The sequence below is a fragment of the Ictidomys tridecemlineatus genome, chromosome 8, assembly GCF_052094955.1.
Source record: "Ictidomys tridecemlineatus isolate mIctTri1 chromosome 8, mIctTri1.hap1, whole genome shotgun sequence".
Lineage (NCBI taxonomy): Eukaryota > Metazoa > Chordata > Mammalia > Rodentia > Sciuridae > Ictidomys > Ictidomys tridecemlineatus.
The window spans coordinates 16,983,191-16,996,651 of record NC_135484.1 but is presented as its reverse complement, the minus strand read 5'-3'; the positions used below and the strand labels follow the sequence as shown (position 1 = coordinate 16,996,651).

Here is a 13,461-nt window from a genome sequence, read left to right as displayed (position 1 = left end):
TACCACAACATAACTAAAGGAATTATTTGGCCAGTCCCTAAAGATCAGTAAGAAAAAAATCAAAAGCATCCTGAAACCGTAGCTTCTTTTTTCCAAGTGTGTTTATTAATTAAAGGACCAGGGCAGAAAATATGACATGGCCAGCACTATGGCTCTGCAAAAGCAACAGAACTGCAAAACTGAACAGTGAGAGCCAGAGAGTCCCAGATGTGAGGGCCGACTGCTTCCTGCTAAGGACCCAGCATTGCTGGTCCCCAAAGTTTGTAGAAAGCACATTAGATGCTGTCTGTGACCCCACATGGCTGACTCTCCGTTCACAGACACAGACCAGCCCTCTCTGCTTTTGACAACACACTCTGCCTGCCAAGATGCCTTCTGCCCTCTCAGGAAGCATGCCCAGAGGATGCTGGGTTCCCTGGATGCTGAACCCTGGAAACACAAAGGCAAATGGGGTGTCGGCCCTGATGCTCACTCTCAGTGTCAGAGCTCCCTTAGGAGAGCTGCTCAATGAAACCTGGTGGGGATCAAATCCAGGGGAAATGTTGAAAGGGTTGATAGTGCCTCAGAGGCATCCCAAAAGTTTTCCATTCTTTGGTATACACATACACACACACACACACACACACCTTGTGCAGTGCTCTCAGAGTTGTACACACAGCAAATCTTTAGGATCCAATAGTTAAGGAGAATCCAGCTCTCTGCAGAATATTTAAGATAAGCCCATCAGGCCTGGTTTCTCCTGAGCACAATTCCAGCAAACCAACCCTCTCGGCTCCTGTGGGTACGAGTCCTGTGAGGGAGACCTCCCCTTAGACGAGGAGCCCCATTTGACCTTAGGAAGGTGAAGGACAGAGGCCTTGGGCTCATTAGTCAAGCTTTCCCAGACCCAAGCTCTGGCTTGCCAGCTCTGTGAACTTGAGCAAGCTCCTAAAATCCCAGTGTCACATCTGTTAATGGTGATGATAAAAGACCTCACAGCCTTGGGAGTTTTGTACAGATTAAATGCATGTGTGCGTATCTCCAGTGCTTGACACAAAGGAAGCCGTAAAAACATTTGATGATGACTGTGGTGGGGCAGGTCCCATTCACTACTTGTAACTCCTGCACCTGCTGCAGGACAGTTAATTAAGAACTGCAGAAAGTAGAGAGGAAGGTGGCATTGGATGCACAAACTGGGGGTGGTGGTGCTAACTGAGGCCTTAATTTTGATATGAAGCCCTTGTTTCCTGGACTTAGGAAAAGAATTTTTAAACCTTCAAAGCAGAAGCATAAAACTCAAATTTCTATAGAACCAGGAAGGTAACATTAAAGAATAAATTGGCATTTGGGGGTCTGAGACAAAGTGGAGCTCACTGCCTCTCACAAGGGCAGTCACATTCACATTCAGCCCTGTGGTCTTCCTCTAAAAGAAGCCAGAAATCCAGATTTCCATGTGAAATGGACCAAGTCTCATAACTAAGTCCATTTCTTAAAAAAAAAGAAAAAAACACCCCATGGGCCAAGCCACACATTGCCGCCAGTCGACTCTTGGGCTTCCTTTTTGCCATGCCCACCTTTGATGGAAGGAGCTCTGTATTTGTCCCTTTGAAAATGGACCCAAGAGACAGGTCCCCTTTGAAGTCACCTCAGCTTCTGCTGGGTTCAGAGGATGCTCATGGGGTGCAGTCTGTACTTCTTGGAAGTTACCTTCTAAGTCTATGCCCACTGGACAAGGGCCCCATTGCTTCCCAAAGGATGCTAAGGGTACGTGTGGATTTTTAAAAGCATAATCATTTGGAGCTGAAATAAAGACCATCTGCAAAATATCCAAGCAACTTCCTCTAGAACTGCCACTGTGGTGATCTGGAGAGAGGCTGATTCCATAGTTCACGTAGCTTTGTTTTGTTTGGAGGGAAGTCTAGCATGTTCCAAAAATGTGGAACACTTAGCAGTGGAATGACTTTTCCATAGCACTGACTATTGTACAGCAGGACACATAATCATATGTCTTCAAAATGGGATTTTAAAAATTCTCTACGTCCCACACAAGGTAAACTGCCCTCCGGTCTTCTGCCACGATGGGGATAGTTTTCTGTGGACTCGCAGAAGCTCCACTGGTTGTGACCCAGTGATTACAGTTAAGGAAAACCTCAGCACAAAGGGGAACCTGGATTGTAATTCCCTTCTGTCACTCCCTTTAATCTCACAGAACTTGTCTCTCCATCTGTACAATCGGGGTCACGATACCCCACAGTTATTGAGAATATTAAATAAAACAGCATCTAAATGAGCATAACCTAAACCCATAATCCATGTTTACTGGTTGAGTCTTGATTCTGTGCTTCATCAACATAGCCCTCCTTTTTCTGCCCATGGCATAACTCTCTGGCAACTTCATTAACCTTCTTGTTCAATTTGGCAGCTCTTTGAAAAATAGATGTCAATAAAGCTGTAGACATGGCACATAAACTTTCAGTTTCGTTGTCCACAGTGGTGTGAACACTAAGGCGTAGAGGTTGGATGATGTTCCTAGGGAGAAACAGGGAGAAAGGGGAAGGTTAGGATGAGCCCTGGCATGGAAGGGACAGTCGTGGAAACAGGAGGGAATGGAGAGAAGGGAAAAGCACCACCAGAGGGGTAGGACGACTGGGAAGAGCAGTTACAGATGTGCAGGGAGGAAGGGCATCAGGATGAAGCATGAGGCCAGCAGAGTTGCAAGGTCGTGCTGAGAGGTCGTGGGAAGGTCTGGAGAGGGCCCACTGAGTGACCAACAAGGAAGCAGGGGTCAGTTGAATGGAGTCATGAGGGAAGAGAAAGCAGGCTTTGATGGTTCAGTCCCGTGTGGAAGTTGGAAAATTGGTGATAACCAATTTAGACAACTCTCGAACAAGCGGGGCTATGGCTTGTTCAGAGCCACAAAGAAAAGAGGGAGGGGCTTGGAGACAAGGCTTTTAAGAAGCACATGTGAGTTTTGGTGAGAAGATCCCAGTTGAGAGAGAGAGATTGGCAATGAAGAAAAGAAACAGGGAGGATGGACAGTTGGTGCAGGAACTGGATATTAATGTAAAACTGGAGCTTAATTTTAAAAAAAAAAATGCTGTCATAAGATTCCTCTAGCCAGCTGCCACTGTCCCTCATGTTAAATAGGGGATTTAGGGAGGGGGCTAAGATGAATAAAGAGGACTAAGGAAACTGATATACACTTGGCAATCTTTTGCTACCCAAGAAAGAATCTTCTAAAATTCTTCAGCCAGAAAGTTAAAAATCCCCTTACCTTAAAAGTCTTGTCCTTTCTGTAGTTTTCTAGCAACCAGAGAGATCAGCCTCCTGGTGTTTGTTCTGACCAGCACTATAGAATAGCAAGATGGAGTGAGGCCACGTGGAATTAAAGTTTGGTGGAAAAGGCCTCTAGGAATCTTATTAAAATCCCTCTCTTGCTTATAAAAATGTGGGTAAAACCAGGCGATATGAGGGGAGTGGGATTTCCCAAGCCTGTGCTGTCTAGGAAGAGACTTGACAGCCATACTGGGCATCATGAGAAGGTCTACTTTTCCTAAACTCAGTTGATCCTGAGCTTTTATTTCAACTGGGCTGGAATAACGTCTCCTTCTAGAAAAACATAGTTGAAAGTTCAGGCTAAATAAGGAACCCAGGAAAAGTGTCCACCCCTGGGGTGAAACCAAGAGACTCTCAATGTGCTCGTGGTGAGGGGTCTCAGTGTGGACTCCACGGGCACTGGCCTTTCTTATTGGGCCCAGAGATGGTCTAGTCCATTTTTTGTTTATTTAATCAACCCTCTTCTTCCTCCAAAGTATAAAAACATTAGCCATTCCCTCCACCACCATCATCCCATTTCCATGAGATCTACTCTAAGTCCATATGAAGAAGAAGAGGTGCCAGACCCAGCTCTTGATCTCTATGCTGTGTGGCATCGTGGAGGGACATGTGAGGAACAGTGAAAAGGCTGTTGACCTCTTCTCAACTAGTAACAACACTGCCAAAGCTCAGCAACTGATGGTTATGCAAAACCCCTACCTCTGCAAACTTCTAACTGCCTGACCTTGAACAGGCCAGTCTTGCTCAGCCTCTGTTTGTAAACAGTAAGGTGGCTCTTCTCTCAAGGGTGAGGACTGAAGTGTGATTAGGTGCATAGGTGCTTAGCTCAGTGCTTGCTGCGTCTTAGTCTTTACCAAATGTAGCTGTTACTATAAAAGTACACCCATTGCATGGGGCTCAGCTGGAATCGCTGTCATTTCTTGATCAGTTAACTCATCATGTAAATGTGTTCTGGCTCTTTTCACTTGTGATTAAAAGACTTAGTAACCTTTTTACATATATATTTTTTAAAATTTTTTAGCCTTTTTATTTTTTAATTGTTGATAGTCATTTTTTTAATTATTTATATGGGGTGCTGAGAATAGAACTCAGTGGTGCCTCACACATGCCAGGCAAGTGCACTACCACTGAGCCACAGCCACAGCCCCGTGTGTGTGTGTGTGTGTGTGTGTGTGTGTGTGTGTGTGTGTGTGTAATTTGCTTTTTATTAGCATGTATTAATTATACGCAAAATGTTCCTTTTGGTAATGCTGGCTACCTGTTCTGCCCATGCACCAACTCTCTCTGGTTTGAAGCTAATAACCTTTGACTACAAGTCAACTCAGTCCATTATATAAACCAGCATAGCAACCCAGTTATCTTAGGAAGTTATTTTTGCTTTAAGTTAAATATTCAGTTGTATATTTCCTGGATGGCTTTGTGGTCAGAATATTTATCTGATTACACTTGCTGTACATAATTTTTAGGAAATTACAAATTCAACCTTAAGACAGAGAGAACTTGAAGGCTCTGTAGTAGAGCAGAACCTGAATTACGTCCTTATGAATATCTAGACTCCCTACACTCATCTTTTGGGTTCTTCTCTAGAACTCACGAGGGTGGCTTCCTACTTAAGTCCCAGGTGCTTTCCCTTTCATAAGATGTAAATCCAAGGGCTTCCTTCTTTGCTGTTGCAATGTTTATAATTAGGTACCTGACTGGCATACAAAATAGTTAACTACAGCATTCATTCATCACACTAGGGGCCAATGCTTCTGGAGTAAAGAAGATGCATGAGAGATCATTGAAGGAAATGCAATTTATTAATTTCTGGAAATCAGAGATTCTTAACGGATTCATAAGGACCTAAGATATTTATATAGGGGCTTCCCCGAGTCCTCCCCATGCTCCTGAGCTTTAGTCAGGTTCCCAGGAGGATCCAGAATCTCTACCTGGACTTTTGAAGACTGTTCCTAGATGAAGCTAGACCAGTGAAGAGCTCAACACCTAGAATGTGCCATTGTCCCCTTAAACCCTGAATTTACTCTTAAGGATATTAATAGAATGTTGCAAATTCCATTACAGCTTTTCTTTATGCAAATTGATAGAAGCTATTTCCCAGTGGCTTCATCAACTAGGAATATTTGTGAACAGGTTGTCTTAAATCAAGTAAACATAATATGTTAAATCCTAGCTGCTGATAGCCAAACTATCAGCCTGCTTCCAAAACAAGTAGTTAGGAGGTCACAGCCTGTGTTGTGTTCTTGCCGTTCTTGCCTTCGGGTGCGAGGAGCTAGTAAACAGCACACATGTGACCCTGCCTGGGTTCTAAACTAATGAGAATATAGCTATGAGACAGACAGGGGGAGACCCAAATAAGGCAAGGTGGGAGAAGGCAACTTGGTGTGGCACATGGTAATAGGATCTCATGACTTCCGTCCCCTGCCGTGGGTTGTGAATCTCTGCAGGTAGAAGTACCCAACCCAGAGGAGAAAACATTTCAACCCCATTTCCCCAGCGCACCATCAAGTGCACAACCCTGTGCACCGTGCACCCAGCTTATCACTGAAGGAGGGCAGGTGCAGGAGCGAGGAGTGCTCCTCTAGGGGGATTTCTCTATGGAGAGAGGAAAATAATTACCCTCTCCCCAAACAATGGCTTTTCTCCTTTTCTTCTTTTCTCCCCTAATTCTCCATTTGCTTTGTTCCCTCAACTATTCAGTTAATAGAAATTCATTTTTTTTAGAATACGTTGTGCCATATAACTTAATAATTCATTTTTAAATCATAGGATTTTTTTTTTTTTTACTATAAGGTAACAAAGAAGTCCCAACCAATTTTTTTTTTCCTTGATATACTGTCCAGGCTGGCCTCCAATTTCTGAGCATAAACTATCCCCCTGCCTCAGCCTCCCAAGTACCTGGGACTACAGGCATGTGCTACTATGCCCAGCTTTCACCAATTTAGAGTGCTCTGAGAGAACAGGATTGTAGGACACTGTAATGATGGAATTATTGTCTCCTTCTTCTGAGTGTTTCACTTTAAACTCTTTGTGCCTCATCTGTCTTTTAAGCTCTTGTTAATCTCTTTTAAAAACAAAGGGAACCAGGGTTGGAGGTGCATGTCTGTAATCCCAGCTACTTGGGAAAGGGATAACACATTTGAGGCCAGCCTGAGCAATGTGGCAAGAACTTGTCTCAAAATAAAATTTTAAAACTTCATAATAAAGAGTTGGGGGTGTAGCTCAGAGGTAGAGCACTTGCCAAGCGTGAGTGAGGCCCCAAGTTCAATCCCCAGTACCAAAAAGAAAACAAAACAAAACAAAAAAAATCTCACAAAGTAATAACCTATAGTTAAGGTCCAGGAACATGGCCCACTCCAGATTAGCTAGAATTTATTTTTGTAAAGAAGACAGATATGATGAAATGTTCCATCAGGAGCCCATTTTAGAAGAGTCTATGCCAAGTTCTTTAACAAAAACTCTAGAGTTGGCATATCCAGATGTGCATTACAGTTTTCCAGAGAGACCATTTGAAAAGCAGTACCCTTATTTCAATGAGGCCATTACCACCCAGGGAATTTTCTTAATTCCTTCTTTAGAATGAATGTGAAAATTTTCTTAAATATCCTCAAAAATGAGAAGTGTTTGTCCTTTCTGGTGAATCTGATTTTGGAAACAACTAGCTATACGTAGTGATTATTGTTTAATAGATTAAATGTTTTGCTTGGATTGGTGAAAGGATTCAGAAAATATTGGTGAGGGTTACACAGAGTATAATTAATTCCACTGGATCATGCACTTTAAAACTGAGAATTTTATCTTCTAAACATCTAAGAGTTTCATGTTATTAAGCATTAGTATAAAATTAAGCAAAAATTAAGCCAAATTAGTATAAAATTTCAGCTATATATAGCCTCGATCAAAACATTCAAAAACCACAAATTAAAAATATATTTAAGGATCTGTTTTTTTATATTCTTAATAAATACGTTGTTAAATATGCGATGCTCATTGACCTTGTATCAAATTAAACTTTATATTAACATTTAAAAAAATTTTTTTTAATAAAACAAGAGCATTAGAAAGCAAAGAGACAGCTCTGTGTGCCTCTTTCTGAAAGCACAGAACCCTTTATTCGTGGATCAAGAAGCGGGGAAACAGAGAGATCTTGCTATTAAAAATATATATATATATAACCTAGAGTTCAGTATCGAGTTGTGGTCCAATTGCATGGTTCCCATCCCACGGAAAGGAAGTTAGTCCACTAAAAGTGCTATTAACACCTACACCTGAGGACGTCTTGCCCTGCGTGGCAGGAACCACTTTTGCTCACGTGCTCCCGGTTCTTTTGCAGAGCACAGGAAACTGGGAAACATGACTGTGACCGTGAAGAAGACTGTCCCCTCCCCCGAGGCCGTGCAGATCCTCTACCAGCGAATGAGATACGAGTACCAGTTCTACCACTACGTCAAGGAGCAGTTCCACCTGCTCAAGCGCAAGTTTGGACTCAAGTCTCCCGTGAGCAGAGCCGCCCTGAGGCCGCAGTTCTTCATCCCCACCCCGCTGGAAACCCAGGAGCCCACGGACGATGAGGAGCAGGACGATGAAAAGTGGCTAGAGGATATTTATAAGAGGTGATGCCAGCGCTGTGTGGCTCCATGGCGGAATCTCCCTTTTCCAGAAAGGTTGTTCTGTTTGTTTGAGGAAGAAAAATCCAGAAGGGACTTAAATTAATGCTTGAGTGCATTAAAAAGAACAAAACATTCCCACATGTTGGGGTCATTGGGAGATGCCCGGTTTTGCGGGTTTTATTTGTTTAATTTTATTCTCTTTTTCTTTGGCTCTTTTGAGTCTTTCCCAGGTACACTAGATGGCTCCATCAGAAGGCAGCCTTGTTCCAAACAGCCTACCCAGCCCCACCCCACCCCACCCCCAGTACATGGGAGAAGGGGAGAAATATATCCCCCAGCCCAATAACTTATCATTTGTAAAATGACTTGTAAAAATATTACCTCAAGGGCAGAAGACATCCAGACTTGTATATTTCAGTAGAAATACAAAAACCACTTCAGAGATCAGGGAATCTGCTCTAGAAGTGTCTGAGGAGTAAGGTAAGGCAGAAAAGAACATCAAAGGGAGATGGCCCTGGTGAAGTGGTTTCTACCCAAATGGGTAGAATTCCACCTCTGCCCCATCTCAGGGGACACTGTCATCAAGAACAGTGTGCTTATCTCTGAAAGAACACCTTGGCTTATGCCACATCCCCCACCCCAGCACCTGAAATACCTTTCAAGGCCAAGTGCATGGTCAAAGCGCATGTCTCCGTTGAGACATTCCATTTCCAAGCACCATTCTGACAGACTCCAAGGTGCACAGCAAGGAAAAGGATTTGTTTGCTGCTTAAGAAGAACTGTAGGCAAACAGATCAAATCTGAGGGTCATGTGACAGTAGGAAAATGGCATGAGTGTGTGCTTTGCATCTAATCTGGAACATCCACGTCCCCAGCATTGCTTTCAATGAAGTCCCAGGAACCATTTTAGCTCTGGTGTTGATTCTTATGCCAGGAATTCTAAGCCTGACCAGACAGTGCATAATCTTGGAAGTCCATTCCTGGCCAAGTTGGGTCTTTCAGAAACTGGTATCTTTCATTTTCTAGTCCCTTAAGAGGTGCCTGTTTTTAGGAACAAGGGATCCTGAGCTCTGTTAAGGCAGCAGTAGAACTACAGGCTCATTTCTTATGGAATCTGTTTGTTTCTGAGGGCCCTCACCAGGGACGTCAAAATGAGAAGCAGCAAGACTTCTGGGTAAGAGACTGATTGACCAACTTTCTGAGTAAGTGGATGCCCCTAGTATGATCTGAGTAGATTCTGAGCAGTTCCATCACCCCAAAATAATCCTCCTTTTCACTTCCCACACCCCCGCTATCTGCTCCCTATTAATGAAGTCTTGGCCCAGTCATTAGAAATCTATTCCTTAAATTCAGAAGTATTTTCACTGTTTAAAAAAAAAAAAAACCTGAAAATACATGTTTTCCTGGGTAGATGATGTACAGCTAGCTGAGGAACCAAGGTGTGGTGGTGGTAGCAGGAAGAATACTTGTGACAAATTTTTGCCTCCAAGAGCAAAGTGAGTTGCAAGTACTTAATAGTAAATAAGATTCTGGCTTTACACAAGCTATACATTTTCTGCTTTTCAGAAACCAACAAGTCTCTCTAAAATTCTTTCTTCCTTCACTAAAACTGGACAGGAGCCAAGATATAAAGCAAGTCATTTGGAACCTGCCGAGTGGGTGCTGAAGCCACTTTATCATGAGATATATTAAGACGGCTCCAGCCCACAGGCACCCAGTGAAGGCAGGGACCACAGAGGCAAGAAGTCCAGCATGTGGCCACATGTGGGCCCCTTTCTGCCTCAGAGAACTGAAGCAGGGAAGTGAATAAAGGAAATGTTCTCAGAAAATGAATTATCCTTTGTCTTGTGCAGAGAGACCAGGGCCCTACCATTAGGCATACTTCAAAAAGCAACCTGGAAAACAGCTATCATGTTCAAAACAAGTACAAGGACTGCTGCCTGATATGTTGTGAGTCGTTTCTATGAATTACACTTAAATAATGAAGATTAGTTTACACACTGTGCAATCTCACATCTGAAATAAAGTTGCGTTGGCTAAGTTTTCTCTGCTGTTGTCAGAACATCGGGACAATTGGTCACTCAACAAAATCTTCCTCTTTCTGCAAGTTCACATGGGCACTTGTACCTGTGTGTCCAAAGGCATTTATTTTCAGCAGTGATCTTGGTAACTTTATGACAAAAGGTGCCAACTGATTTACTTGCAGGGCCTTTTTGTTATTTTGTCTCAACAAACAGCCTCTTGGTCCTAGAAGTCAAGGCACTCTATCAGTTTCTTTGGCACACATGACAACATTTCTTTGGCCCTGGGCCCAACATAGTTTGTACTTCATGAAATATATTGTACATTTTACATAGTTTAATTTAAAAAATACATTTTAAGCTAGTTGATCTTTGACTGCCTTATTTATTATAACCTTTCAGCACATTCCAAGGTTTTAGTTACTCAGGAAGGAGTTAATTAAAATGATTTTATTTTGGTTTGATGGATGTTTTTTAAAAGGAAAATTATTATTATGAACCCTCAGCCTACTTTCCTTGAGTGCTGTAAAAATGCTTGTAAATCTCTCTCCTTTTTTTTTTTAAGAAGAAAGGAAAAAAATGGTGTTTGACATTGATGGAAATTCAAAAGTATATATGGAACTGAAACATTAGCTTAGCTAAAATAAAAGCAATCTGTGTTCGAGATGAAGTGTTCCTTAACTTATTCATTACCCATATAAATAAATGAATATAAGTAAGTTGAATTTTTTTCCATTCTGTTGATAGCTAGAAATAAAAGTGCCTGTGGTTTCTCACAGACCCCTCCACCTTCTTAATTGGCAAAGCCTTTTTCCTCAAGATGTGATTTTGGAAAGACGTGGTTTTGAAAAACTAACAACTTTCACTCTTGCAACTAAAACACACACATACACACACACACACACACACACACACACACACGCAACAAAAAAGCTTAAAAAATCATTCATTCATACAGTTGTGTTTGTAAAATACCAAACAACTGACTTTATTGCTGTTTCCACTGGTAAATTTTGTGTTAGGCTACATCAGAATCCTCAATCTCAGAAGCCAGAGGCTGCATGTCTTCAGAGAGGTAGAAAAGGAAGGGCACCCCATGGCCCTCCTTATGTAAGCTGTTTCTCAGACACATTGAGCCTACAGCTGGATAATTCTAATCTTTCAAATGAATAGCCTTGTTCCAAAAATGCCCACCCTGGGAAATTTCACTACTGTGGTCCAGTGGAATTTACAGAGAAAGAAAAAGGGAGAGACAGACAGAATCCTCATGCTTTCTAAAGGTTACACACTGCATTCCGACTCCTTGTGACTCTTTTGTTGAAAGAATCAGGCTCCCGGTATTAGGTAAAAAAAAAAAAAAAAAAAAAAAAGCCCATTTGATAATGATGTGATGTACTTCAAGTAAGATCTAAGCATCTTGAACACTGTGAGTTTTGACCCTTCTTAGCCATTTAATTTGTTCTTCTGTAACCCAATCAAATGAGTTCAACTAAATGAGATTTAAAACCCAAGTCCTAAACTAAAACTGGGCTGTAAGCTGGCTATTATGGTATATGCCTAATACTCCTCATGACTCAGGAGGCTGAGGCAGGAGGGTTGAGACCAATCTCAATAACTTAGCAAGACTCTGTCCCAAAGTAAAAAATAAAAAGGACTAGGCACAGCTCATTGGTAAAGTGCCCCTGGGTTCAATCCCCAGTAGCAAGAAAACAAAACAAAACAAAACAAACCCCTGGGCTATAGCACATCTGGTGTTGCTTGTTTGATCTAAAGTTATTTATAAATGTGTTGCTGACTATGGGTTTCTACAATGATCTGTTTAGCTTTAAATGAATTTTATAGATAATAGGAATATTTCTTCCAAGGCAGAATAATGACCCAAAGCCATTAAGAATTATATTGTGGGTCAAAATTGTGAAATTCTCTTCAAGAAAATGCAGAGGACTTACTTGCATCTGATGATAAACCTATAAAAAAATAAGCAAACAAAAGATATGAATAATCTGCTATAGAAAAACCCATTTTAAGCTAAAATTGGTATTAAAGTTATGTGAAGAAAAACATGTGGAACTTCTTTCGTAGTCTAGAAATGTCATTATCATGAAGCCCAGTGTATTAGTCAGTTTGGGCTGCATTAACAAAGTCCCACAGACTGGGGACTTAAACTATAAAAGTGTATTTTCCCACGGTTCTGGATGCTGGAAGTCCCAGGTTCATTTCTTCTGATGCCTCTCTCCTTGACCTGAAGATGACCATCTCCTCCCCACATCTTCATGTGGCCTTCCCTCTGTTTGTTCACATGTCTGTGTCCAAATTTCCTCTTCTTAAAAGGGCCCCAGTCATCCCGTTTTAGGGGCCACCCTAAAGACCTCCTTTTAACTTATTAATCTCCTTAAAGAACCAATTTCCAGGCTTCAACAATACCTCCAATTCTGGGGTACTGGTTGAGACTTCAACATGTGAATTTGGAAGAAGACATAATTCATTCCATACTACCCACATTCCTGCAGAAAAGTTAGATCAGAGGAACTGAGCTCCAACTAGAGGAGAAGCGAGCTTTCCATCAAACTTCCAGAGTCGCAGTGGAGTTCATCAGTAGAGATCTGGGCCATTCCCTGATTAAGGTCCAGGGAGGAGACAGATTCATCACACCCTAACGTTTTCCATTAAGGGTTCACTTAACTTTTGAACATCTACCAAATTAAAGCTTAAAGTGATGAATCAGCCAACATTCATCTCTTGATCTAGAACCTAGAACAGAAATGATGAATCATGTCCAGCCACACCCAGGACCACCTGCCAAGATGAAGTGTTATGGGCTCACTGTTGGGCTTACTTCAGAGTCAGGGCAGTGGGGCCCACCCGCTCTCTGTCACTTATATCCTCTGAGACAGATAGAAAAAGAAAATGTATCATTCTAGAATTTCTCCCTACTTAAAGGACACAGAGAGGTTCTTGTTTCTCCATAAGCAGATTTGGGCACTGTTTGCTGATCTCAGATTAAACAGTTTTATTTCTCTTAAAAGCAAAGTGAAGGTTCATGTTCTGTGTCCTATAAGGAGTTTCAGATGGTCCCACCTCAGAAAGCAGAGTCGATGCAGCTCATAAAAGTAATTGAAGTCGAGTGTAGACATGCTTTTGCAAGGCAGAGTAGAGGCTAACAGGCCCCGAGCCTTGCAGGCCCCACTCCATGTTTCACTCTGGAGAATTCCTTTCTGCCTAGGGCAGGCTTGGCTCACTACTCCCGGCACTGCTGCTTCCCAAGGAACACTCAGGCCCACAGATGTTCATGGGTCATAGGATTGTGAACTGACCACTTGTACATTTTGGATTTCAACTTGTAAACATGGGGATTCCCTTTAAAAAAAAAAAAAAAGAACAAGAAGAAGAAAATAAGGAAGAAGGGAAGAAAAATCACCAGGCAAAGGAAAAATGTGAGCTAAGTTTTTCCTTTTGGAATCTTGGCGGGTGAGTCTAGCTATCTTCAATCTGGTTTTCACCAGACACTGTATGTT

General features: G+C 42.0%; 1 protein-coding gene across 1 annotated transcript in view; it reads left to right on the top strand.

The window, feature by feature from the left end:
- Ust (uronyl 2-sulfotransferase) overlaps nucleotides 1-10,610 on the top strand; it is a 267,090-nt gene extending 256,480 nt beyond the window's left edge. Inside the window, exon 8 of the mRNA XM_005321354.5 lies at nucleotides 7,649-10,610. Within this exon, the coding sequence (XP_005321411.2) occupies nucleotides 7,649-7,932 (284 nt within the window). The 3' untranslated portion in view covers nucleotides 7,933-10,610. The remainder of the gene's footprint in view (nucleotides 1-7,648) is intronic.
- The last annotated feature ends 2,851 nt before the right edge of the window (nucleotides 10,611-13,461 follow it).